Source organism: Mastacembelus armatus, chromosome 21 (genome assembly GCF_900324485.2).
Source record: "Mastacembelus armatus chromosome 21, fMasArm1.2, whole genome shotgun sequence".
Lineage (NCBI taxonomy): Eukaryota > Metazoa > Chordata > Actinopteri > Synbranchiformes > Mastacembelidae > Mastacembelus > Mastacembelus armatus.
Genome location: NC_046653.1, coordinates 6,973,295 through 7,001,192, shown reverse-complemented (window position 1 = coordinate 7,001,192; position 27,898 = coordinate 6,973,295). Strand labels below are relative to the sequence as shown.

At 43.2% G+C, this 27,898-nt stretch overlaps 2 protein-coding genes across 4 annotated transcripts in view; both read right to left on the bottom strand.

Annotated features, from left to right (window-relative positions):
* Nucleotides 1-3,402, bottom strand: part of ube2f (ubiquitin-conjugating enzyme E2F (putative)) — a 41,065-nt gene extending 37,663 nt beyond the window's left edge. Inside the window, exons 1-2 of one of the 2 annotated variants that reach the window (XM_026295448.2) lie at nucleotides 3,163-3,402; nucleotides 1,005-1,191 (exon numbers count right to left, since the gene is read on the bottom strand). In XM_026295448.2, coding sequence (XP_026151233.1) covers nucleotides 1,005-1,119 — 115 coding nt within the window. In that variant the 5' untranslated portion in view covers nucleotides 1,120-1,191; nucleotides 3,163-3,402. The remainder of the gene's footprint in view (nucleotides 1-1,004; nucleotides 1,192-3,162) is intronic. The other variant, XM_026295447.2, reaches the window with a different exon arrangement.
* Nucleotides 3,403-5,528: 2,126 nt separating this feature from the next.
* LOC113123893 (putative methyltransferase DDB_G0268948) lies at nucleotides 5,529-22,863 on the bottom strand. 2 transcript variants are annotated; one of them, XM_026296253.1, is made up of 7 exons: nucleotides 22,592-22,863; nucleotides 22,323-22,483; nucleotides 21,402-21,618; nucleotides 9,055-9,158; nucleotides 8,315-8,452; nucleotides 8,061-8,106; nucleotides 5,529-6,955 (listed from the first exon to the last, which is right to left on the bottom strand). In XM_026296253.1, exons 1-7 carry the CDS (start codon nucleotides 22,700-22,702, stop codon nucleotides 6,911-6,913), a joined length of 822 nt encoding a protein of 273 aa, XP_026152038.1. In that variant the 5' UTR covers nucleotides 22,703-22,863; the 3' UTR covers nucleotides 5,529-6,910. The 2 variants fall into 2 exon arrangements, with proteins under 2 accessions (XP_026152038.1, XP_026152037.1); XM_026296252.1 differs by lacking the exon at nucleotides 5,529-6,955 and having other exon boundaries at nucleotides 7,230-8,106.
* Nucleotides 22,864-27,898: the final 5,035 nt, after the last annotated feature.

Sequence of the window (27,898 nt, the reverse complement as noted above, 5' to 3'; positions counted from 1 at the left end):
CTGCATGGGAAAAAATTAAATCCAAGCAATCACAAAATACTGTAGTTTTTAGCACTAATAATCTAGTCCCTGTTTGCAGCAGTATCCTAAAACCCTTAACAAACAACATCTGTTCATTAAAGACAATGGCAAATCATGCTCCTATTAACTACACAATTACATCTTACAGTACTGGATTTGGAATTGTAATATCATCAGGTGTAACTGGGTAGTAAATGTACTAACTAAAGAAAAGAGGAAATACACAAGGGAAGACCAGATGGAAAATGATACCAGACAGAATGAGGAAATAGAAAAATAGAAAGTGAAAAGGACAAGGACAACTTAACAATGTCAAGGAGAATAGAGGAGGCAGGTGTCTGGAAGCTATGTCTCAAGGCAATGAGAGGAAACTATAAATAAAAACCAAGGAGAAATGGCAAAAACATGGCCAGGAAGAAAGAGAGGGATGGAAGAAAGTAAGGTAGCAACAGAGGAGGATGAGCATAAAGAATTCATAAACACCTCTCATGAACTACACATAAAACTACAGCACAGTCAGTAAACAAATATGTTGGTCTATATTGTGAGTCCTCAAATATTTAGTTGCCCACCGTTTGTTAACGTGGACGAGTATACAATGTTTTGTCTGATGTCTGTTGCTTTAAGCTGCAAGGAAACACCTGCATTTAAAATTTGCCACAACAAATAATAGTGATGACTGACAGAATAAACTTAGTTGAAAAACAGGTGATAGAAGATTATGCTTTACCATGTAAGGAGATGCAGAGTAAAGAGAGAAAATTGACAGAGCTTTTTTGATACATAGACATCCAGCAATAAGCAAGTGAGCATGAATGAGCCATTAAGATTACATTAAGAATAAGATTTTACTGGAAATAGAGATAGTTAATGTCAGTGGCTGTCAATTTAGAATGTTATCCATGCTGAAACTGCCTCAGTTTATTTTGCTTCTATATAAAAGAGTAAGCTCAAATTGACAAAGTGGACAGTGACTCATGTACCTTTGGTAAGGAGACGGTCCCGGATCGAGACCCTGTGGGTGGAGTCGGAGGCTCCAGAGGCACGACCCGTCTTACCTCCGTCATCCCTCTTCAGCTTACTGGCCAAAGTAAGCATGGCTGCACTGCTGTAATCTGCCTCGGTTTACCCCACGCTGCACTGTGCCACACAGCACTGTTGCTCAAATGCCTGACACAGACCAAAAACAATGCACCAATCAATTTTAACTTATAAAACAAAGCAGCAGATAAAATATTTAAATACTTTATACACTAAGTGGGCCCATTTTCAAAGTGTGTTACAGTATGTTACCAAAAAATATGTCATTTAAAAATTCATTCCGCTTTCCTCCCACATCCTCAAATCATTCACACAAGGTAATCTGGCAAACTAAATCGCTCGCAGGTGTGAATGTACATTGTTCAATCTCTCAATATGTCACAGCTTTGTGATAAACTGGCAATATGTACCTCGCCTCATGCTCAGTATGTGATGAAAATGGTTTCATCTCTGCGACACTGTACATATCAAGCAAATCATGATGCAGGGAAAAAAAAACATTACAGACGAGTCTTATAAATTAAAAACCAAGCAGTGTTTTGTGTAGAAAGAGATCTTTGTATATCAAACTTGAATTATAACATCAAGTACAGCAGAAAACTTATTGTCAACCCACACATCAAGGATCTCTACTACAGTCACATTGCAAAGAGAAAAAAGGAGAAAAACGGCAAGCAAAATGTTAAAGAAATGGCAAAATTATGAGGTTCAAGTCTACTCATTATTTGAGTAAATAGTGTTGGTTGTCAACCATCAGATGCTGACATTTTACAGACTCCTGTTACTATTCATTCTCATGTACTTGTTGCGTGCATTTTCCATGCTCTATTTGCTTTACAAGTTCTAGTTTTCTATCTTTTATAGTGATCTTTTGCTTGCTGCTGAATTTCCCTGTCTGGGGATCATAACATTCATGAAACTGTAGCTTTCCTTCAGATAAAGGAGTTAATCTTGACTTGAAATTCAAAAACACACAAAACACAGTTTCTAACCGTAAAAATAAGTAACTACTATGGCAATGTTTGGGTTGATAGGCCAGTGTCTGAACAGTGTAACATCCACCTAGACACACTGTTTGCATCAATGACTCATTAAACTCAGTGTTGTTGATCACAGTGATGGTCCATCCTGCTGTTTTAAAAGGGTTCTTATATCTGTTCAGAAAATTTCAAAGGTAACAGAGAGGTATTTATCCCTAATAAAGGAGCAGTTAACAGTATCTCTGCACTCTGTGTATCCAGTCTGAGTTCATTTAGGGAGTCAGAAGTAGCTGAGAGTGAAGGTATCAGGTATCAGGGGCCCATAAAATGTATGTCACTGAGTCTGACTCAAGGCCCACCTGCCTCAGCTGTCAGTCACTGCAGCCTGGCTTCACTCACTGACACTGAACAACTTGATGTTTATCCAATAGCTGCAGGGCTACAGACAGGGTCCGTGTGGTGTAGACAGAAAAATGAGTTGGCAGAAAAAATACGTGTAACAAATAAATGCATAAGTGCGTATTTATCATCTCTTTTTGCGCATTGACACAAAAACACATGAAACAGTATACGTTTAGAGTATATCAGGCTTACTTACTGTATTCATAGAGTATGGAGAATATCTACTGGATTTATTGTGCTTACTGCTGTAACCCCTAAATTTCCCTGGGGACTCAGTAAAGTGTTATAATATAGGATATAATTATTAGTTATAATTTTAAAATACTCCGTGTAACGCATTGACAAAAACTGAGTCCAAAACTACTATGATACTCAAACACAAGCCCCAAGACCGAAGCCTGATGCGTAGATGGAGGCGCATTAAAGATATTTAGTATTGACGCAGCTGTAAATACTTGTACTAGTTACTAGTTTGCCCTGTCACTGTTGGCGCAGTAATAACAAACTTCCCGTAATAACAAAGCGCACACCCTGCTCATCACAGCTAACGTTAGCAACAATAATGACCAGCTTAAACCAGCCTCAGCTCACGGTTATTCCTCACCCTTATAACTGAGTGAACGGAAAAATGTCGTTCTTTTAAATCAATGTATTGAAATTATTGCCAAAGTGGGCTATCTGTGCTAGCTTGTGTGTTATTCTGAGCGTTGTTTTTTACCTGCCGTCTCAGAGCTAGCGCTCCGTGCTACACCATAATCAGCCGCCCTGCTCTGGTCAAGGCACTGTCCGCAACTGCAGCCGGGGATCACAGCAGACTGCAAATAACTTCAGAAATGAGGATTTAGAGGCTCAGAAAGGATATAACCTGACTGGAGAATCAGCTGTCACAACTCCACTCCGCTGTCATGGGCAACGGAAGTGCAGAGAACGCCGTTCGTTATTGTTGTCCGTGTACACATGGCTGCGGATAAACAGTTCCGGAACAGCTGTTGATGACTTGTAGTCGGTTCCGCATCGATGTTCGAGTTTAAAAACGGAGATTGCAATAATTAAAATGATGGCAATGATTCATTATATTTTATCGTCCTTTACGTCCATACTTTGTTAAAGTTGTTTATTTCCACAGCCCAGAAAAGATTTCTGCATCTCATTTAAGAATATTTAAATATAGCTACAGTAGGTTTTTAACAAAGCTTCTAAATTCTACATAATAACAAGAAGGAAAGTATGTTGGAAAAAAGGAGTGGTGTGGTGCCCTCACAATGTCAGTAATACTAGCACACACACACACACACACACAAACACACTCACACATGCACTGAAATTTGGAAAATGGAGATTTATGTCTTAATGTTTGTCAGAACAGCTATTTGTTTCTTGGAGCAAACCCAATTCACCCTGTAGTATCTGGACAAAACAGTGATTCACCCAGCCAGTTGTTAAGGACTCAGAGGCTGGGGTCTGCCATTGAAAACAGGAACATGTTTTTGACTGACTTGTCTACTTAGATAAAGAAGAGTCTATTGTTCTTGGAGCGGATGATCATATTGTAGCTTGTCTAGATCTGTTTAGACAGGTGTTGACCATCAGGCTTTCTGCATTGCTCATATGCCAAAGGATTTGCCTGTTCTGATTCACTCACTACTTTTGCTATTCAGTAGAAGTTCAGTGAGGATAAAGTGTACATTAAGACTAGTAACAAGAAGGAAGACACCAATTGAATTAACTCTTTAACTCTAATTTGATCTGCTGATATGGAAAACATTATGCAAATTGACATCTATACAATGAAAACATAAAAAAATCACCATGAATTATGGAGTGAAGGCTTGTCAAAAAGAAGAGGTAAAGAACATAAGGTAAAATTCATTGCAAACATTGTGCTTTACATCAAAAATTTGTGAATGTACTTAGATTATCAATAAATGCACTTTCAACCACTTCCTTACATAACCCATAAAATACACAATCCAGAGCTGAAGAAGAAACACAAAAGAAAGAAATTACTCACTTTGAAAAGAAATATTTTGGGTCTTTGGGCTCAACAACATCATAGAGGAGGATTTTAAAAGTTTGTAGTGCTTTCTACCCAGAGGGGGCAATTAACTAATGAAAGATTCACCCTAAGGAATTATAGGTTTCTGTTTATTTTTTCAGATGCCTCTTGAAAGAAATGTTTAATTAGCTTCTGTCATCTTTGATGTCTGCAGCCCAAAAGTGACAGTGAAACTGTGAAAATCTTTACCTAAGGTCAACAAACATCTGCTGTCTGACACGAACACATCAGGGTTTGTCTCCTGCTCCAGGGTTTGGGTTCTCCTGAATGCTTTAAACCTGTCTACCCTCTTTGAATTTCAGCTCTCATCCATGACTGGGATTTAGTCACTGCTTATTGGAAAAGGTCATGCAAAATTCTGGCATCTGCATTTGAGGTCACAGTGCATTTGCAGTTCTGTGTTCTCAGTTGATTTATCATTAAAGTCAGTTAAATTTAAATTTGCGGCCACCATTTTTCCCTGGTTGTTAACCATATTTTAAGAAATAAATGTATGGACACTGCTCAGCCATTTTTGACACCATATAAGGCTGAAATTAATTTCTAATCTGCTGCTCAGTTATAAACTGTTCAGTTTTCTCAGATTGTCTGATACAGGTATGCTTATTGTCTCTAGAGTCTAAAAATGGAAAAACATTAGATTTTCATGCTCTATGCATATGGAACAAACTCCCAGAATATGTACATTTGATGTGCATCTGGCTGTCAGTTTGGATCAGTCTTTGACTGTGACTGCAGCAGTAGTGACAGCAGTCCCAGTGGCTCTAATTTTAATCATGGTCAAAGTGTTACACTGGGGGCTTTAAGCTCCCTGCAACGGACCATATGACCCAGATGTGTGCATACTGACTACTTAGTTTAAGAGAAAAATCCTCTTTGCCAAGATACAAATAATGTACATAATATAAACCTTGTTTACACTGTATGTTTTCATCACTTCTGCTGCATAGAACTATACAGGTTTTCAAGAAAATGAAACGCATCACTCCATTGGAAATGCTTTGAAAAAAAAAACAGAATTAAAAATGTGCAAGCAGAACACATGTTTAATTAATTTAGGCAAACAGGTTAAATTACTGGAAAATATGAGTTAAATCAACTACAGCAGTTGAGTCTGAGCAGGGCAAGTATATTCATTTGCAGGTTAATATCTACAGTCATATCAGAAAAATGCATACTACATATTAGAGGACAGCACGTAGAGGTCAGGTTTCCATCAGATTATTCAGTGTATATTTCCCAGATTAAGCTCAGAAGTAGTACACATAAGAGGGAAGGTAACTTAATACAAAAACACTGCCACAGAAGTAAAGCTGGTGGCAATGCTTTGTTGTGCTTGCAGAAAACTGATGTAGTGTGCAATGTTTGCAAGAACCAGATATTGCTGGCTCATTATAAGCTTGACTCATGGACTGACTCATGAGAGGAATATAAGAATGTAGGGAAAAAATTGTGAAAATGTCATTGAAATATTTACTTTGTTAATGTAAAAATGACATAACATGAGATTCAGTGAGTGAACAATGTTACACACACTTTCACAGGCGCGATGGAAGCATCTGTAAAGCAGACCATGGCCAGTGGTCTGGAGCCCAACTTACTTGGCAATAATTAAATAAAAGGGGAGTATACTGAAAGTGTGATTTAATTTCTGAGCCTTGCAGCACTGCCTTAATGAGTCCATTTTGTTCTACATGTTGTACATTTACAATTATTCACGCCCTCAGAAAAACACCTAACACCTAAAAATCCTCATAAAGGTAGATCCATGCTGAAATGTGGAAGAGGGACACTTTCTAATGAATTCACTAAAAATGGCTGCTGATACCTTAACTGAGAGAAATGTGAAATTATCTCAATAAAGGTTTGTAGCAAGCAAGAATCAGAAATCACATGATACACTCTGTTTCAATTTAGAAGACTTCAATACATTGATATTTAAATATTTTGCCAGCTTCATTTACAGCTTCTGGTATAAGTCATTTACCACACAACCTGTGATCATGTAACCACCACATGGTTTCTGTTATTTGCAGATATTTATTTCAGATATGGGGCAGTGCCATGAGTGAAAATAAATCTGATGTTCCACATAACTTTCCTTTAAAACCAGAGATCATTGGAGGTCATCGAAAGTTATTTGGAGTGACTGATATTTTCCACTGTGTTGTGTCTCCCTGCAAACAGAGAGTGGGGTCAGTGGTACTGGTCCCCTGTCATGTACCAAAAGGTACAAGCAGCTGCCTCTTCAGCTGACCACCTGAATCTATATGTCACTGGTGATTGGGGTTACATTTATGTTTATTAATGTGTACATGTAAACTACTTTGATAAAGCACAGATAGTGAATGGTTCATCTTTCAAAGAAAGTATAGAGTAGACAAAAACATCCTGTCTTCAGGTGCCTTGGTCAGGGGACTGAAGATGTCAAGAACCAGTGGAATCTCAAGGACAGCTTGAATAAAGAAAATGCCAAGATAACTATTAAAAGGTTTCTACTTCTGACAAGCCCTTTAAGCCTGAAAAGAAACTCTGAACATGTCTCACAGTGATGAGTCACATTCTCTGCCTGGCTTTACTTTGAAGCTGAAAGGAGCAGGCTCTGTCTGAGCTCTAATAAACACAGGAGACTTTTTTCTCTTTAGTGTCAGTCTTGAACAGATGAAACACATACAGGATGACAAGAAAGCATTATGGAAATATACAAGGTCCTTTTTGTTAGCATGTGGTTAATATTATCCTGTGTGTATCAGTGAATGTGACAGTATGATGTCCTTACCAGTCACAGGAAGAATGTACACATGTGAATAATCACTTTTGTTGAAATGGCTCCCTCTTGTGTTACGTTTGGAAAACAACCTTTTCAAACACGTTCACTTTAGGAAAGTCCATCCATCCATTATCTATTCTTTTTTTTACCCCTTCACATCCATTATTTTATTCCTAACCAGGGTCACAGGGATCTGCTAGAGCCTCTCCCAGCTCTCTTTGGGTGAAAGGCAGGGGTCCACCCTGGACAGGTTTTGGGTTTTTAATTAAAAAATACTAAAATACTGTGGCTCAGGAGGTAGAGCAGGTCAATCATAAACCAGAGGGTTGATGGTTTGATCCTTGGCTTCCCTGGCTGAAGTCTCTTTGGGCAAAACACTGAACCCCAAGTTTCCCCTGGTGGCTGTTCCACTGGTTTTTGTGGGGTGAATGGACAACTAGTGTAAAAGTCCTTTAGTGTAGAAAAGCGCTATACAAGTATAAGACCATTTACTTTTACAAACAGTAATAGATGACTTACAATACTGTACTGTACTGTGTGCACATCTTGGCAGTACCAAACCCTTGTATTTGTAATGGTAAATATGAAACTAGAGGCAATTAGCTTAGCATAAAATAATGAAAAGGGGGACAACTGCTGTCCAAAACTTAAAAAGTGTACTATTTCCCAATATGCTAACCAATTACCTTTGAATTTGTAAGAAAAATTAAACAGTTGACAACATCAGTGCTAGTAGGAGTCAGACATCCTGTGGTTTGCGGGCCAGCAGGTAGAAATACTTCACACCTACCACGACCTCTGTATCTGGAGAGGTCACTCCCATTATGGTCATCAACCTGGTGAGAGGAACAGAAGACGAAGCGTGTTAGAAATCTGTCTAAAGATTCAGTTTACAAAAACATATTATGATTTTGCTACACACCTTCCCTCCAACAGTTTTAAGGGATCATGAACATTCATATACGTAAAAAGTAACTTTAATTTAACAATAATATCATATGTCATATGGATTTATGTGTACGCTGGCCACGTTTAAGCATTTACCTTTGACAGATGTCCTGGGAGAGACTAGTGGCCTTCTGTGGGTCATCTCTCAACATAGCCTGAAAACTGGAGAAAGTTTCCACAAACCCCATGTAGCCTGACAGAGGCATGAGCATTTTCACCCACATACACTCTTGCCTGCAATATACAAAAACACACATTCAGGGTCCATATGTACCTATTGTACCTGTACATACATAGCAATTATTGTAATGGAAAATTGTTTTTTCGTAAAGCAATCAAGGAATTTTAGTGAATAAATAAATCACTCTTTTCTTTTACCTTATATCAGCTTTCCCTTAGACTGATGAAGCTACTTGGATGAGTAGTGAAACGTTTCAGCCTTAAAAACTGAAAGTCCAGTTGCCATGACTCAACCTCTAGATAACCCTCCCTGGACGACTGAGAATCTTCACAGACAGCACATTATTTTTTCTTCAGTCTTTAGTTTGCAGAGCACGTTGTAGCATCACTTTGACATGTTAATGATGTGCATAGACAAACTGGAAAGGGAAGGAGGAGGAATCTTCACATTGTGACCTCCTGGTCTGAATGTGTGTGGAACAAACACTTCTTTTCCTTTCGGCTGCTCCCTTCAGGGGTCGCCACAGCGAATCATCTGCCTCCATTTAACCCTATCCTCTGTACCCTCCACACCCACACCAACTATCCTCATGTCCTCCTTCACTACATGTGTGGAACAAAGGTAATTCTCAAAACTAAAACATGCTGTTACTCACCATTCCTTGTCAGGGTAAGGTATGGATTCATATGCCTCCCGGTATAACTCAATAGAGTTGGGACCAAGGCAAGGACAGCGATAAGGTTTCAAAGCTGCATAAAACTGAAAAACAAGAGTCAGTGATTTACTATTATTTCCACTGACATGAAACAGACATGGTTCACTCAACAATGTGATTAATTAATTTAACATAAAGTATGTGTAACACCTATATGTGTTTAAAATGCAGTCGATAATTTTTTTTTTTCTTTCGGCTGCTCCTGTGCTTTTTTTTCCCCTGGGGTCGTCACAGCAGATCAACTGATCTGCATGTTTGATTTGACACGTTTTATGCTGGATATCCTTTCTGACGTAACCCACAGAAGGTGGTCTCCCATCCAAGTACTGATGAGGTATCTGCTTAGCCTCCGAGATTGGATGGGATCGGGCATATATATGTATATATGTACAAAAAAAAATTCCCTTCTCACCCCTATGGGTGGTGTGTGGTGTGTGTCTTCCTCAATCTTGGGTCCTCTACCAGAGGCCTGGGGGTTTGAGGGTTCTTCCCAGTATCTTAGCTGTTCCTAGCACTGTGCTCTTCTGAGCTGAGAGCTCTGATGTTGTTCCTGGGATCTGTTGGAGCCACTCTCCCAGTTTGGGGGTCACAGCCCCAAGGGTGCCGATTACCACAGGGACCACTGTTGCCTTCACCTTCCACATCTTTTCTAGCTCTTCCCTCCAGCCCATACTCGGCACAGATGTTCCTGTTCACTATGGCAGCACTTGGTTATGGCGTTCCATGTATGTCCTGTCTGCTAGCATCTTACAACCTGCTGTTATGTGCTGGATTGTCTCATAGGCATCTTTGCACAGCCTGCACCTGGGGTCCTGCCTGGTGTGGTAGATCCCGGCCTCTATCGATCTTGTGCTCAGGCCCTGTTCTTGTGCTGCTATGATTAGTGCCTCTGTGCTGTCTTTCAGTCCAGCTTTTTCCAGCCACTGGTAGGACTTTTTGATATCGGCCACTTCTTCTGTCGGTGGTGCATACCATGCAGGGGTTTGTCCTGCCGTGATGGTTCTTGCACCTCTCCCTCCGCTTCAGGCTTCTGTTGCCTGAGATATTTGCTAAGTATTCCATCGCTCTGGGCCATCTTCCTGATGTACTCATGGATCTTTGCTGTTTCATCTCAGATAGTGTCTCTGACACTCACCAGTCCTCAGCCTACTTCCTTCCTCTTAGTGTACAGTCTCAGGATGCTGGATTTGGGGTGAAACCCTCCATGCATTGTGATGAGCTTCTTTGTCTTGACATCGGTGGCCTTTATCTCCTCTTCTGGCCAGTTTATTATGCCAGCAGGGTATTTTTGACCAGCATATGTCCTTTAATTCACACATAAAACAAATCTCTAGAACTGCCTTCTTTCACTTACGCAATATTGCCAAAATTAGGAGCATCCTGTCTCAAAATTATGCAGAAAAACTATGTATTCATGCATTTGTTACTTCAAAGATTACTGTAGACTACTGTATTACTGTAACTCATTACTATCAGGATCTCCCAGTGTAATTTAAAATCCTTATCCTCACATACAAATCCCTTCATGATCAAGCTCCATCATACCTTAAAGACCTCATAGTACCATATTATCCCAATAGACCACTTCGCTCTCAGAGTGCAGGTCTACTTGTGGTTCCTAGAGTTTCCAAAAGTAGAATGGGAGGCAGAGCGTTTCGCTATCAAGCTCCTCTCCTGTGGAACCAGCTCCCAGTCTGGGTTCAGGAGGCAGACACTTTCTGTACTTTTAGAGCTAGACTTAAAACCTTCATTCTTGACAAAGCTTATACTTAGGGCTGGTTCGGGTACGTATACACGGTAACCCTGAACCATCCCTTATTTATGCTGCTATAGGCCTAAACTGCCTGAGGACTCTCCATCTGTGCACTGAACTCCCCTCCCCTCCCCTAACTCTCCCCTCTCTTCCCTAGCTCCAGTCATTCCAGGATCCATGTGTGAGGCATTGAGTCACAGGCTTTCTTGTAGTCAATCCAGGCAGAGCACAGGCTGGTCTGTCTGGTCTTACAGTCTTGAGCGACTGCTTTATCTACGAGTAGTTGATGTTTTGCTCCCTTGGTGTTCTTGCCCATTCCTTTCTGGGCCCCACTCATGTATTGAGCCATGTGCTTACTCATCTTGGCAGCTATGTTGCCTGACAGGAGCTTCCATGTTGTGCATGGTTATCAGGCGGTAGTTGGATGGGACTCGGCGCTGGTGTTATGTGATGTCTCCTTCTCCCATATGTTTTGTATTGTTCAGTCTCCAGCCTTGGTGGGTCTGCTCTCATGTTAGTACCCTGCCACTGGAGTCCAGGAGTAATAGCATGATGGTTCATTTTCTGAGAGGTGAAGGGAAGGGGGTCAAAATGGGTGTGTCTGAGCATATTAACATATGGCTATCATAAAACAACATATCAATAAAACTACATCACACACTCCTCCTAGGCGGCGATAGTTGCTATTGGTTGAGTGGTGATGTACGCATATTACATATGCGCGTGTCACGTCGCGTCCGATTGTCCCGTATTTAATCCCTATGTTAAGTGCGGTGCGTGTCTTTTTTTTGACGTGTTTGATGAGTGGGGGGTCATTTACATTGAAATTCTATTATTGTATTTGAAAAAGCATAATTCGTTAGGTGGCTGATTCTCTTTGTATGCCTTGTGGTACAGACGGGAACAAGCAAGCGGCACCTCCTAAACCCAGGGTGAACGCATTGTCACGGGAGAGTGAGCCCTCTGTGATAGAGCCAGCTGGCAGGAGTATATGTTAACCCCCAGTGACCAGCAGGGGGGTTATGACTCCGAGGGTAGGGGAAAATGCTAAACTAAATAAATATCGATATATAAATACTGTGTTTTTAAATGGTATGGGTCTGTGTGCGAGTGCGCATGTGTGTAGACGATTTCCAGCCTGGAAAGACTGAGAGCCCCCATCACACATGACCCTGTGTTCAGAGAGGAAGAAGCAGAAGAAGAATAAACTTGTTGAAGCGGTGCTTCGTGTTGATTAGTACGAACTGTGGGCCTCAGAGACAGCCTTTTCTGCCTGGTTCCTGGAGAATCTGAATTCAACACAACTGTGTGAGCAGGAGGATAATGTTGCAGCTGTTTCATCTCAAGGTGACGTGAAATCCTTATATCCAACAGTAGATTTTAGTGAGCTGTTGTCCAGTCATATGGGTCAAGTCAGGGATTGAGACACCAGTCTGATGTGTGATGTGAGAGGTTGCTTTTGCAAACACCCAGTATAACACCCTGCTGATCTGTGGGCAGTAGGGCAAGTTTTGACATGGGGGTCTGATACAGCTGCTTCTGGGCATTCTTCTTCTCCACGCCCAAATAGGGAGCCAGACACTGCTTTATCTGGTGTTGAAGGATCTGTACACATTTCTTCAGACATAGAGGCATTCATATCTATCTCCCATCTTCCCCCCTGCCAGAGACACAAGACACAGCCGGTTCTGCACAGAATTCTTCAGATAGTGGATCAGACACATCCGATTCTGTGCCTTCTTCCCCACAGTCAGATAGTGATGGTTCTGCCTACAATTTAGATAGTGAATAACATAATTGCAAACACTTGTGTAATGTCTGCTTCACATTGTGTGAACAGCACCCCAGCCCCACTGTTCAATGTGATAAGTGTAACATATCTGTAAATCCCCTCTCTGTTTCCAGAAACACAAATTACCAGACCCAAATCATCGTATGATACCATGCGAGACTATGAACTACTGTGATGAGTGTGGCAAAATTTACAGGAGTTGTAAGCGGTCACCTACTCACAAATGTGAACAGAACCCCACTGTGGTTATTGTGGTGCACTCAGAGGAGGCAAGGCACACCAGTGTTTTATACATCCCACGCCCCCTAAAGAAGATGAGGAGCCCCATGAAAATTATATTCTGTATGACTTTAAAACCAGATACCGTTATGGTAGGCATGAGGTAGATCAATGGTAGGCCAATTTAGCATGTGCCATGGAAATGAATGGTGACCCCTATCCATTTTGTTTCACCGGTGTTAATTGTGTGACCACACTTGTCAGACGCTACAGGCGTAACAGATATAAGGGGTATACATTCATAGCTCGTAATGCTTCAGGATTTGACAGCTATATCATGCTTGAATACGTTGTGCACCAGCGCATCACCCCCTTTGTAATCATGAAGGGAAGCAGAGTAATTCTCATGTACGATGGCGACTACCAACAGTGTTGGATAGACTGGATGAGGTTGGCTAATACACCTGCCTCTTTAGGATTTGAAGACGGTTTAACCAAGGGGTACTTTCCACATAAATTCAATACAGTTGAGAATGAATTTTATGTAGGTCTGTACCCAGTGCCAGAGTACAACGGCTATGACAAAATGCCCCAGAGTGAGCAGACAAAATTCATGACGTGGTGTAACAGGGCTAAAGACACACCCTTTGAAATGCAGTTTGCGCTGGCTCATTACTGCCGCAATGATATGGAAGTACTGCAAAAGGCCTGCATGATTTACCGCTCAGTATTTCTGCAATGCACGCAGGTGGACCGTTTTGCTTTTACCACTCTGGCATCAAGCTGCATGGGAGTGTTTAAGACACTGTTTCTGCCTTATGAAACTCTGGCTCTCACGTACGATGGTATGTACTTGGAGTACAATACAGCATTTTCAGACGTGTCCGTACAGTGGCTGGAATATGTGGCTTATTCAGAAAAGTGGGTGATAACTCATGCACTCAGTGGGGGTGAACACAAGGTGGGGCCATACTGCGTGGAAGGGTACAACCACTGCTACACGTTTTGAATTTGCAGGCTGTTACTACCATCGTTGTATAAAATGTTATCCGGAATCCAGTGAAAATAATCTGCCCTTTTCTGTACACTGCATCCACATTGGCAGACCACTCCAGTTTTTCCATCAAGTACCACCCCCAGGTACTTGAAGGTCTGTACAGTCTCTATCTCCTGTCCATCCATGCAGACTGACTGGCATGGTGTTTTTGATCTCCTAAAATCCTCACATATGAACCAGGCACATCCAGATATGCCCGGTGCAGCATGTAAAGCTGAAGGGGGCAAACTGAAAGGAATCAAGATCCTCTTCAAACTGCAGCCTCATGCGATGGACAAAGAGCCACTCCAAGGTCTTCATGATATGGGATGTCAAAGCCACCGGTCTAGCTTTAGCTCCACCGGCCGCCCTGTTTTGGACACTGGTATTAGACAAGAAGTCTTCCACAGTACCGGGACTTTTTCCAGCCGAGGACTCGTATTAAAGAGCCTCTGAAGAGGAACAGCTAGTTGTCTTGCACAGTCCTTTGAAAGCCTTGGACATGGTCCATCTGGTCCAGCTGCAGAGGGATGGTGGGAGGAAGGGGTACCTCCATTTCCACCTGGTAGGTAGCAGTCATAGGGGATAAGGTATAGCAAGGCGCTGCAAAGGTGGGTGTGGAGGAAGCATCTGCCACGTTGGAGAGGGAGGGAGAGGCCGCAGAGGTGGAGGAGACAGCTGAATATGTACAGAGGGCAGCCCCAGAGGTAATGGTGGAGGGAACAGCCGTAGAGGTAATGATGCAGGGAGTAGCTTTAGACATGGAGGTACAGGAAGCAGCAGCAGAGGTGAGTTGTAATGAGGAGCTTCAGAGGTGGAGGGAGCAAACGTTGGGTGATGGTGGACGGAGTAGCTGTAGAGATGTACGTGGAAGTAGCTACATTGTCAGACCTGATGTAATACTGGTTGAAGGTATTGGTTCTATCCACATCACCATCCAAAGACTGAGAGTTGTTCAGTTTGTAGCCAGTGTTGGTCCTTACCCCTCTCCACACCCCCCTGGTATTATTGTTCTCCAGCTGTTTTTCCAACTTTTTCTTGTACTCCTCATTGTCTTTTTGAGCTCCTGTTGTATACTCCTCAGCTTCTCCTTATCCCTGTCCTGGAAAGCCCTCTTTTTCTGGTTCAGGAGGTCTTTAATTTCACTGGTGATCCATGGTTTATTGTTAGGATAGCACCATACTGTGTTAATTGGGAGTACAGTGTCTCTACAGAAATTAATGTAGTCAGTGATGATATTGACTCTCCTGTCCAAGTCATTGTCCAATTCCCGCTCATCCATCAGTACATCCCAGTTTGTGCACTCAAAACAGTCTCTCAATGAATCCCTTGCCTCTAATGACCATTTCCTGAAAGACCTGGTGGTCTACATCCTCAGCATAGTTGGGATTGGGTGAGTTACTCCGTGTCCAATCTTCGACGGGCCAACAGTTCCTCTCTAGTGTACAGTGCTCTACTTCAGCCAGTACACATTGTAAGAAAAAAAACATACGAAAAAACTACAAAAAACTTCAAAAAAACACAGGAGCTACTCGGACTTGCTGCCATTCAGAACGGTGCATTTTTTGAAAAAAAAAAAGCAGTTTAACAACAAGGTGAAACCCTCAGGACTCGTTATGGTGTCTATGTGGTTGTAATGTGGGAGTGTGGGTGGAATCAGTTAAAACAGACAGATCCAGCTGTCAGGGTCTCTCTTGCCGAATACAAGAAACCTGAGATTGCCATTTTCGGTGGTAGAACAAATGCTATCAAGCTACCCCATGTGACAGAGTGTGACGTGGGGGAAAAAGTTCACTACTTTGATTTCACAAGTCTCTATCCCACTGTCCAGTCCAAAAAAGATTATCTGGTAGGGCATCCAGAGATAATATTAGGCAATTTTGACAGTATTGAAAATTATTTTGGCCTTGTCAAATGCACAGTGTAACCAGCTAGAGGTCTGTACCATCATGTCTTGCCCTACAGGTGCCATCAGGTGCTAATGTTTCCCCTCTGCCATACATGTGCTGAACAGCTGAATCAGGTCAGTGAGTGCAATCACAGTGACTGTGAGAGAGGTACACAAGGTACATTGTTTTATTTGAGCTTGAAAAAACGGTTGAAAAGGGGTACTGGATTCTCTGCATCAATGAAGTGTGGCATTTTCCAAACAAGACCAACACGTTGTTCAAGGAATATGTTAAGACATTTCTGAAATGCAAGCAAGAGGCCTCTGGCTACCCCAGACATGTCAGAACTGCAGAGGACCAGCAAAAATATATTAAAGACTATTTCATCCACAAGGGAATCAGACTAAACCCTGATAAGATATGTCAGTAAAGCAGTTAGGAGCTGTAACAAACTGCTTCTGAACTTACTGTGGGGTAGGTTTAGCATGAGGACCAATTTGGGCTTGTGTGAGTTGATTAGAGAACCAGAGAGATTCATTTAGCTAATGTTTAGCAATTCTTTTGATGTTAGACACTTCTGTTTCATCTCTGATGAGATAGCCATGGTGCAGTGGTGACATGCTGACATCAGAGACGGTAGGGTAGATGATGTGAATGTGTTCATTGGCGCAATGACCACAGCTTATGCAAAACTAATGTTATACAAGCTACTGGAAAAGCTGTGTTTTTGTCAGGTGGACCTAAATGCTATGCTGACCACACACAGAGAGGAAAGAGATAGGTCAAGTGTGAAGGTGTGACGCTGAATTCTGCTAATGTGGCTGTTGTGACTCATGAGTCACTGGTGGGGCTTGTGAAGTCGTTTGTAGCTGACCAGAAATCAGACAGACACCTTGTTTCATTTGAAGAATGACACTGTTGTGAAGAAGGTCAGAGTTGTGTACAACAAACGCAGGGTGTTGTCCGATTATTCTACAGTACCTTATTGATATTAAATTAGAGTTTGACAGCTGATTCTGATTCAGCCATTCAGCATGATCGTAAGTGGACCCTCAAATACTGGTAAGACTTTTTTGTTAAAACTCTCAATGCCTTATTGAGTCTTATTTCACATACTGTATATTTGACAATGTCGTCTACATTTACTCCTGCTGGCAGGCTCTGTACAGTCAGCTCCTAAAGATCAGAGACAAAGAGATAAATTTTGTCAGTGGGCTGCCAGAGTAATTGTGTGATGATGCCCTCTTGCCGCTAGACAAACATAATCTTCTGATTAGAGATGATCTGATGAATGATGCCAGTGATAATTTGGAGGTTCAAAACGTTTTCACAAAATATGTACACCACAGGAATTTGAGCTGTATTTATCTAGTCCAGAGTTTGTTCATACAGGGCAAGTCCAGCCGCACTATTAGTTTAAACACCAACTATCTGGTTTTATTTAAAAACCCTAGAGATAAATATCAGGTAACACTGATAGGCAGGCAGATGTATCCTGGTAATACCAAATACTTTTTAGAAGCATTTAATGATGCAATAAGCACTCCTTATGGGTACTTGCTCATTGATTATAAAGCCAAAACGCCTGATTATTTGAGACTTAGAACAAATTTGCTGTCTGACCGACCGGTCGTGTACATCCCCAGAAAGCTGAAGTAACTCGTACACCCCATATGCAGAGAAATTTGGTATTGCATAAATCAGCACCAAGGCAGAGGTGCGTCATCATAAGCATTAGTGGTGACAACTTTATAAATGCTCTGCATGAAATAGCACTCAATGTGTTAAAGGGGGACATTCTTCTGACTGACCAGCAGTACAATCAGCTGAAAAAGCACAAATCTGTAATCAGACTAGTAGCGGATAGAAAACTAGCCAGTTTTAGAAAAAGGAAACTCATCAACCAGTCCGGTGGATTTCTACTGCCCCTATTAGGAGTGGTCATACCATTCATTATTAGTCTTATTAATCTGAGATAGATATGGAACATACACAAAAAATGTATTTGGTCCCACACCATCAGCTGACAGGGCGAGTATGAAAAGGATGTACTGACCCTGTCACTACCACCCACAGCAGGGGCTGGTGCTGATGGTGGGGTCGCACCTGCGGGTGACAAGGTGGGTGTGAAAGATTTGGTGGCGGAGGATGTGTTGAAACATGTCCCCAAAAGACAGAGAAAAAAATGCAGATCACATCTTATCTGCACTGTCCAGAGCTGCAGATGTGATATCATGGTTAGAGCAGGGGGAGGTTACTATCAACAAGCAAACAATCAGAGGCACACATCTGTCTGATTTGATTAAAAGAGTCACAGCACCACACCGTGTTTCAGGGATTTTGACACCTCATGGATGGAATCAGTTTTTAAAAATACTGGCAGACCTGCATGTGCCATTATCAGCTGTAGCAAACATTCACGCCCGTAGAGTTATTGAAGAGTATAATCGGGGAAAGACTGTGAATCTAGTTCAACACATCCCCCCCATTCTCCAGTGAAAAGAAAAACAGGCCTACAGCCTGTCTACATAGGTCCAGGAGGGTGGCCATGTACAGACCTAGCACAGCATCCTGGGTGCAATACTGATTTTCATTTGAAATGTTGTTTTTGACCTAATGAATGTATTTTTATTTGAAATAATGTTTTTGACTTCTCTAATGTATTTCTTGACATTTTGAATGTATTTTACAGGCTATGAAATAATGTTTTCGACCTAATGAATGTATTTTTATTCGAAATAATGTTTTGACCTAGTGATTGTATTTTTTTATTTGAAATATTGTTTTGCATTTTCATATGTTGTTTTTGAGCTAATGAAAGTATTTTTATTTGAAATTTTGACCTCTTGAATTTTTTACCCTTTTATATGAAATAATAAGTGTGTACAAGATGATTATTTTCTTTCATTGTAAATAAAAACACACTGTGAAACATATGCACTGAATATCTTTATTATTTTAATCATCTCAGAAATGCACATTGAATACATGTAAAGTTGTGGTGTACAGCCGTAGGTTTGATTTTTAAAGAGGGTCCAAACCCGGACATCAGTGCGGGTAAGATCAGGGCCATATTTGTTAATAAACTTTTTGTAAGTTATTCCTTTCAGTACATGCCACAGGAAAAACAGAGTGTTGACCGCACGTTACAGATAGGTCGGACTGCACCCGACTGTTGGAATAAAGCACCCTGGTGGTGTTTTTCAGGTGAAACTTGCTTATACGAGGGTGGAAACTGGCTGGTGAATGTCCATAGCTGTCAAAAAACAATGCTTATTGATCACCTATATATGGCCAGCCAGTGCTCGCCAGGTAGGTACGATGGATAAGTGTTTACAATCAGCACTGCAGGATGTTGTGATATTTTATATTAAGAAAAATTTTATACCTGTCCTGAAGAAGCTGAATGTTTTCATACCCTTACTCAAGAAGTTGAATGGGGTTTTTTTTTCTGTATTTACATTGATGTTTTTATACTCATCCTTAAGAAGTGGAGTGTTTTCATTTTATCAAGTTTCATGCTTGTGAGTTTCCCAACAATTTATGTTTGAGGGTTTTGTGACTAAAAAACATGAGTTTTGAAAAGAAATGTGTCATTGTTTTTGGGGATCCACCATGGAATGGTTGCTGCATAAAATCTATTATGACCCCACACACCCGGGAGGATTAGGGAGTGTTAACAATCTGCGTACAGCTGTTAAAGAATCCACAGGTGTTAACCCGCCAGTACCTACTATTAAACATTGTTTATTGGGGCAGGACGCTTACACTTTCCCTCCTCACTGCCATCCTCCCGAACAGCCTCTGACCTTCTCCTGCCTGAGAGGCCGTCCTCCCGAACGGCCCCGGATCTCCGTCTGCCCGAGAGGCCGTCTTCCCAAATTGCCTCGGACCTCTGCCTGCTTGAGGGGCTGTCCTCCTGAACGGCTCCGAACTTTGTTGACCTCCAGAGCAACCCTGGACTCTATCCCGTCAGAGCCATGATGGTGACTTATGTTGCATTGTGGGGGTCTTTGGAGAGGATCCCCGGAGTTGGACTCGGCTCCCTCCCGCCCTCCCTGGATTTTGCTTCTTGACCTATTCAGGCCGTCTGGAATCCGGCCTTGGGGGGGTTCTGTCATGGCTCCCTTTTTTGGACTTCTTGCTGAGGACTTTTATTTTGTTTCCAGTTCCTGTTTTCTCCCTCGTGTTCCTTAGTAGCGTTTTGTTAATTTACCTAATTAGTTTCACCTGTTGTCAATTACCTTTTGTTTCTCCCTATAAATACTTCCCTGTTTCTTTTGTGTTGGTGGAAGCATTATTGCACAGGAGTGTTATTGCAAATGTCTTGTGAACCTAGGTTGTGTGTTTCTTTTCCTTTGCCCAGGAGGTAGAAATAAACTTTTGTGTTCTGTATGTGGGTCCTACAGCCTCTCCTTCTCTCCAGCACACCACCAACATGTAACACTACTACTTCCAGGGCCTCTGGTATGGACAGCTTGTTGTACTTGTTACCCAACTCTTTCTTCATCCCACCTCTCTGCAGTTCTGATAGTTGGCTAACTTCTCTGTTGCCCTTATTTTTGTCTCCAACCTCCTTATCCATGCAGGATACTGCTCCTTAGTGGTGATGTTTATCTTGTGACCAAGCATCTCAAGGATCACTGTTATATATATATATATATATATATATATATATATATGTATAATGTTATGCTATCTTGCTGAAAAATATATCCAGCATACCTGCATATACAGTAGCCACAACAACTATACTGCACAGCAAAGGTGTGTATTTCCAACCACTAGATGTCAGTGTTGTGCACTTTTAGTAAAAAGATCATTAATTTGTTCTGGAAAAATAAAATTTATGATGTGAGAATGTAACTGTTGTTTTGTCTTAATTTTTTATAGTCATTTTTGCTTTTTAACTGTTTCATTAAGTATGTCAGCTTTTGAAACATCCTCATTGATATTTTTCTCAGCTTAAAACAGACAAAGACACATCTGATGAGGACATGCCGACAGGTGTAATTAATAAAATGAATAACTACTGATTTTCCATTCACTTGCTTTCACTGTTTCAGAGTCCTGGTGCACTGCATGAGTATGTATGCTATGAAAAGTGCTGTCTAGTATATTAACTACTTTTCTTCATTACAGTGAATGAATCAGTAAGAATAAGTAAGTAATAAGTAATGATAATTCACCATGAAACAGATTTTACTTAATGTTCCAAGAATTTAAATCTAGGCTTGAACTTGTTTTTGATTTATACAATCCTAAGGTCCATTTGAATAAAATTTACTCTCTAAACTGGAAAAATGTCACCATGTCCCCATAAAATTCTATGTGCCTGCCTTATTATTATTATATAAAACATCTAACATTAGCTGTCCCTCTGATGTACTCGTTCCTGATCCCAGCATAATTTCTAATAATGTAAAATACAACATATCATAGTATTGTACTGTATATTTATTAGATTTAACATACATGAAATTCATATGTTAATACATTTGTATCCAAATATACTGGAGTTGGCCAAATACATCTATAAGAATGCCCTAAACTGTATTTTCTTCTGCAGATGTGGGTGCATGTGTAAATTCTGAGTACCTCTTTGCAGACTTGGTTCAGTGTGTGCAGGCAGCAGTCAGCGTAGCTGAGCTCCATGTCCATGGTGTAGCTAAGCAGAGCTAAGCAGCCATGAGGCTTCAGGACTCTGTGGGCCTCTTTTAGAAATCGTGGCCTGTCAAACCAGTGGAAGGCAGACATGGCCGTCACCAAGTCCACTGAGTTGTCAGCAAATGGCAGCTCCTCTGCCATACACTGTCTAAAGATGGAACAGTAGCAATAGCCAGAATCAAACTATCCAATGGATGACAGTACAAAAGTTTGAACAAAAGTCTGTCTGGTAACAACCCCTGAATGGCCTGCACATTTTTTGTTGTTTTGCTGTTTTCTAAAACAAGAAGTTTTTTGCAGTTTGGTTTTTGAACAACCTGCACTAGAGCTTCAGACACTCTGTAAATGTATGATCAATGTCAGGTGACATTCATGTGTTTTTCTTGCCTACATTCTAGGTCATGGTTCAGTGATTCATTTTGCCTGTTTGCTGCTTCTATTTGCACTCATGCGCTGCACAAAAGTTAAATTGCTTCACACAGAAAAAGAATGTGAGGTAGCATAAAAATTCTTAATATAATATGAGAACATTAATATCAACCAACATAAATGATATGCTAACTTGCCAAAATTTGTTAGAAATAAATGGCACCAACTTAGTACGAGTTAACCAGTAAATATGGCTAATCCCCAGCAAGCTGTGAGGTTGTTTTGACTAATTAAAAATAATAACATTTCTATCTGTATTTTAATCTCAACGTGTAGTTTCTTATGCTTGCTGAATCTCTCACGCTCTCTTCAGCAAGGGTAACGTGGACTTTTGATAGTGACACTAGAAAAAAATCTATTCAGAGACATGAGTGTTAAGTCCATAGGTCATTGAGCAGTAATGCATGCATGGTCCATGCTTACTTGTATGTGATGTTTGTCTCTTTGGCACGCTGAAGAGCAAATTCCAGCTGCGCAGGACTCACATCTGTTCCCACCACAGAAGCAAAGTGTTTGGCCAGCAGCACTGTGCCCTGTCCAGAGCCACAACCCACATCCACTGCTAGTTTGAAGGGAAATCCTTTCTGACAAAATATTTTAACATACTCTATAATAATGCTTAGATATAACATCATCAACCCAAAATACAATTGCACAAGTTCCATTTTTTAGTTAATAGCACTTAATCATACCCGTTTTTCCAAAAAATCAAGCACTTTTTGTATGAGATGATCTGATGGAGAGAACCTGTATTTCCTATAGGCAGTTGCATGCTCCTTGCCTTCAAACAGACGATAAGCCATTATGTAAATCTGAATGGCTAGCTGATCTAGTAAAAGTTTCAAAAACAGATTAAAGCAAATGGTCTGATGGTTTCCAATGGAAAAAAGGAGCTAAATCTCTCACTGAAGACCACGATCGGATGTACATGCACACAGAACTGAAAGCCAATGGGAAGTGGGAGGTCCTACTAATTCCTTTAGTGTGTGAGCAGTTTGACAATGTATTTAAAGGGACAGCTCCAAAACCATAAAATGTTTTATTTTTAAATTTTTGTCATATCATGTATCATATTGTATGCATGACAGGTACACACATTGCTAAGTGAATTGAATGGAATCGGTGGCAGATTTTGAAATTTTTGCGTGGGATGGCAAAATCTTTTTGTACGGCTGCACATAAGAAGGTGATATATGTGAGCTTTTGTACACAGGAAAAATACAGTATATTTCTACATCTGTAAGTAAATAGAACAAAAGATTTACAAATATATTTTTACTAGGGCTGTCAATCGATTAAAATATTTAATCGTGATTAATCGCATGATTGTTATGAGTTACCTTGTGATTAATCGCACATTTTTATCTGTTCAAAATGTACCTTAAATTAATACTTTATTATTAGTGAAACTACCCTAAACATACAGCATAAAGAACAGATATGTTTCAAAGACTGTAGATATGTTTGTTATTGTTAACTTGTTCATGTTCCCATTATTTCTCTTTCATTGCACTGAGCCAGTTGCTAATACAGACAAGTCAACTTAATTCACATGGACAATAAACGCAGACTTTTGTCTTGTCGACAGAACCATCAGACAGTAAATTAATTTACTATTCAGAAGACCTTTGTCTTTCTCCATTTCTGACCAAATTCGCCTGCTACTGGACCTATGTATGAACACCGCATACTTCTCATACAGAGGTGAATTTTACAGACAAAAATGTGTTGCCAATCGTTGCCAATCTGTACATGGAAGAAGTGGAAAAGAAAGCTCTCAGCTTCTTCACAGGGATGGCACCGACCCATTGGTTCAGATAGGTGGATGGGTGAAAGTCGAGACCCAGGACGTTCAAGCCTTCACAGATCACATCAATGCAGTAGACATCCATCCATCCATCCATCTTCTACCGCTTATCCGGGCTGGGTCGCGGGGGCAGTAGCCGAATCAGGGATACCCAGACTTCCTTCTCCCTGGACACTTCCTCCAGCTCTTCCGGAGGGACACCGAGGCGTTCCTAGGCCAGCCGGGAGACATAGTCCCTCCAGCGTGTCCTGGGTCTTCCCCGGGGCCTCCTCCCGGTGGGACATGCCTGGAACACCTCCCCAGGGAGGTGCCCAGGAGGCATCCGAAACAGATGCCCGAGCCACCTCAACTGACTCCTCTCGATGTGGAGGAGCAGCGGCTCTACTCCGAGCTCCTCCCGGGTGACCGAGCTCCTCACCCTATCTCTAAGGGAGTGCCCGGCCACCCTGCGGAGGAAGCTTATTTCAGCCACTTGTATCTGTGATCTTGTTCTTTCGGTCATGACCCAGAGCTCATGACCATAGGTGAGAGTAGGAACGTAGATTGACCGGTAAATCGAGAGCTTCGCCTTACGGCTCAGCTCCTTCTTCACCACAACAGACCGGTACACCGACCGCATTACTGCTGCCGATTCACCGATCCGTCTGTCAATCTCGCGTTCCGTCCTTCCCTCACTCAGGAAGAAGACCCCGAGATACTTAAACTCCTCCACTTGAGGCAGGATATCTCCCCTGGCCTGGAGATGGCAAGCCACCTTTTTCCGGTTGAGTACCATGGCCTCGGACTTGGAGGTGCTGATTCTCATCCCAGCCGCTTCACACTCAGTTGCAAACTGCTCCAGCGCACACTGGAGATCCTGGCTCGATGGAGCCAACAGGACAACATCATCTGCAAAAAGCAGAGATGAAATCCTGTGGTCCCTGAACTGGACTCCCTCCGGCCCCTGGCTGCGCCTAGAAATTCTGTCCATAAAAGTAATGAACAGAACCGGTGACAAAGGGCAGCCCTGCTGGAGTCCAACGTGCACTGGGAACAGGTCTGACTTACTACCGGCAATGTGAACCAAGCTCCTGCTCCGTTTGTACAGAGACCGAATAGCCCTCAGCAAAGGGCCCCGGACCCCATACTCCTGGAGCACCTCCTACAGTATGTCATGAGGGACCCGGTCGAATGCCTTCTCCAAGTCCACAAAACACATGTGGACTGGTTGGGCAAACTCCCATGAACCCTCGAGCACCCTCGAGAGTGTGTAGAGCTGGTCCAGTGTTCCACGCCCAGGACGGAAACCGCATTGTTCCTCCTGGATCCGAGGTTCAACCACTGGCCGGATCCTCCTCTCCAGCACCCTGGCATAGACCTTCCCCGGGAGGCTGAGGAGTGTGATCCCTCTGTAGTTGGAACACACCCTCCGGTCCCCCTTCTTAAAAAGAGGAACCACCACCCCGGTCTGCCAATCCAGGGGTACTGTCCCCGAACGCCACGCGATGTTGCACAGGTGTGTCAGCCATGACAGCCCAACAACATCCAGAGACTTAAGGTACTCGGGGCGGATCTCATCCACCCACGATTCTTTGCCACTGGGGAGCTGCCGAACTACCTTGGCTTGGGTGAAGGATAGATCATCTTCCGAATCCCCAGGCCCCTGCTTCCCTTATGGAAGACGTGTTGACGGGATTGAGGAGATCCTCGAAGTATTCCTTCCACCGTCCGACAATATCCCCAGTCGAGGTCAGCAGCTCCCCACTTCCACTGTAAACAGTGTTGGTAGAGCACTGCTTCCCCCTCCTGAGGCGCCGGACGGTTTGCCAGAATTTCTTCGGGGCCGACAGGTAGTCCTTCTCCATGGCCTCACCGAACTCCTCCCATACCCGAGTTTTTGCCGCCGTCACCGCCTGGGCTGCAGCACGCTTGGCCCTGGTACCTGTCAGCTGCTTCGGGAGTCCCACAAGCCAACCAAGCTCGGTAGGACTCCTTCTTCAGCTTGACGGCATCCCTTACCTCCAGTGTCCACCACCGGGTTCGGGGATTGCCGCCACGACAGGCACCCGAAACCTTACGGCCACAGCTCCTAGCCGCCGCGTCGACAATGGAGGTGGAAAACATGGTCCATTCAGACTCAATGTTCCCAGCCTCCCCCGGGATCTGGTAGAAGCTCTCTCGGAGGTGTGAGTTAAAGACCCCTCTGACAGCGGGTTCGGCCAAACATTCCCAACAGACCCTCACAGTACATTTGGGCCTGCCAAGTCTGTCCCGTTTCCTCCTCTGCCAGCGGATCCAACTCACCACCAGGTGGTGATCAGTTGACAGCTCTGCCCCTCTCTTCACCCGAGTGTCCAAGACATACGGCCGACGGTCAGATGACACGACTACAAAGTCGATCATTGACCTCCGGCCTAGGGTGTCCTGGTGCCATGTGCACTGATGGACACCCTTATGCTTGAACATGGTGTTCATTATGGACAAACTGTGACTAGCACAGAAGTCCAGCAACAGAACACCACTCGGGTTCATATCGGGGAGGCCGTTCCTCCCAATCACGCCCCTCCAGGTTTCACTGTCGCTGCCCACGTGAGCGTTGAAGTCCCCCAACCGAATTATGGAGTCCCCGATAGGAGCACCTTTCAGCACCCCCCCGAGAGACTCCAAAAAGGCTGAAACGACCCTTTCACTCTGGGGGGAAAACTCCAACACGTGGCGGCTGAGCTGGGGAGCTATGAGCAAGCCCACACCAGCTCGCCGCCGCTCACCGCGAGCAACTCCAGAGTAGAAGAGAGTCCAGCCCCTCTCAAAGAGCTGGGTTCCAGAGCCCAGGCTGTGCATGGAGGTGAGCCCGACTATCTCAAGCCGGTACCGCTTGACCTCCCGCACAAGCTCAGGCTCCTTCCCCCCCAGTGAGGTGACATTCCATGTCCCTAGAGCAAGTTTCAGCATCCAGGGATCGGGTCGCTGAGGTCCCCGTCCTCGACCACTGCCTGATCCACTATGCACCGGCCCCTTATGGATCCTCCTGCGGGTGGTAGGTCCACAGAAGGGCGGCCCCACATCGCTCTTTTGGGCTTTGCCCGGCTGGGCCCCATGGGGGAAGATCCAGCCACCAGGCGCTCGCCTACGGGCCCGAACCCCAGGCCTGGCTCCAGGGTGGGGCCCCGGCTTCGCTATGCCGGGCGACGTCACGGTCCTCAGTTATTGCTCCATAAGAGGTCACTGAACCGCTCTTAGTCTTCTCCGTCACCTAGGACCTGTTTGCCTTGGGAGACCCTGCCAGGGGCATATAGCCCCAGACAACATAGCTCCTAGGATCATACGGGCACTCAAACCCCTCCACCATGATAAGGTGGCGGTTCAAGGAGGGGTGCAGTAGACACAAACATCAAATTCACCAGAGAGGACACCAAAGAGAACAGGCTAATCTTTTTGGACAGTGAGGTCCTCATTGGGTCTGATGGTAACCTAGAGATAGAAATCTACAGGAAATCCACACACACAGACCAATACCTGCTATTTGACTCCCATCACCCACTGCAACACAAACTAGGAATCATCAAGACTTTACGCCACAGAACAAACAACATCTCTATCTCTATGGAGGCCAAGAGGAAGGAGGACACTCACTTGAAGACAGCCCTAAAAACCTGTGGCTACCCTAAGTGGGCTTTTAACAAAGCAACATCCACATTAGGCACATTGGACAAGATGGCGACCGACACAATCAGTGAGGCACCTACAACGCCATCAACACCAAGAACAACAACAACAACGCCAACACTACCTGACAATACCAACTCGGACAATGCCAATCTACTACTCCACCTAGCAAACAATGAAATCACCAAATTAAAGCAGGAAATATGCCACCTCTCTCACGATCTCCAACAGAAAGACTCCATACTGACTAGCTTCAGGGACATTGCCCTCGAGCAGTCGAGGAAGATCTCCACACTTACCTTCACTCTCCAGGACACTGCCCCATGGGACCCGTCAACCTGTCCACGACCCTCCTCGTCTTCTACACCATGTCTTCGGTCCTCCTGGACCGAGGTTGCGGTTCGTGGGCGGAAAAAATATCACCACGGGTCTCCGCGTCCCTCCCTAGACCTCTCCAATCGATTTGCACCTCTGTCTTCTGCCACTCCGGACCTACATACTGTCTCATCTGCCAATCACGTACCGGATCGTTCCGCTCCGGTATCCC

Excerpts from the sequence above, each read along its gene's own strand:
- LOC113123893 (XM_026296252.1), bottom strand. The coding sequence starts at position 22,702 with ATGGCTTATCGTCTGTTTGAAGGCAAGGAGCATGCAACTGCCTATAGG. Across the intron at positions 8,453-9,054 it reads CCTTACCCTGACAAGGAATG|GCAAGAGTGTATGTGGGTGA; the intron begins GTGAGTAACAGC and ends TGTATATTGCAG. Across the intron at positions 8,107-8,314 it reads TCCCAGGACATCTGTCAAAG|GTTGATGACCATAATGGGAG; the intron begins GTAAATGCTTAA and ends TCCTCTCACCAG.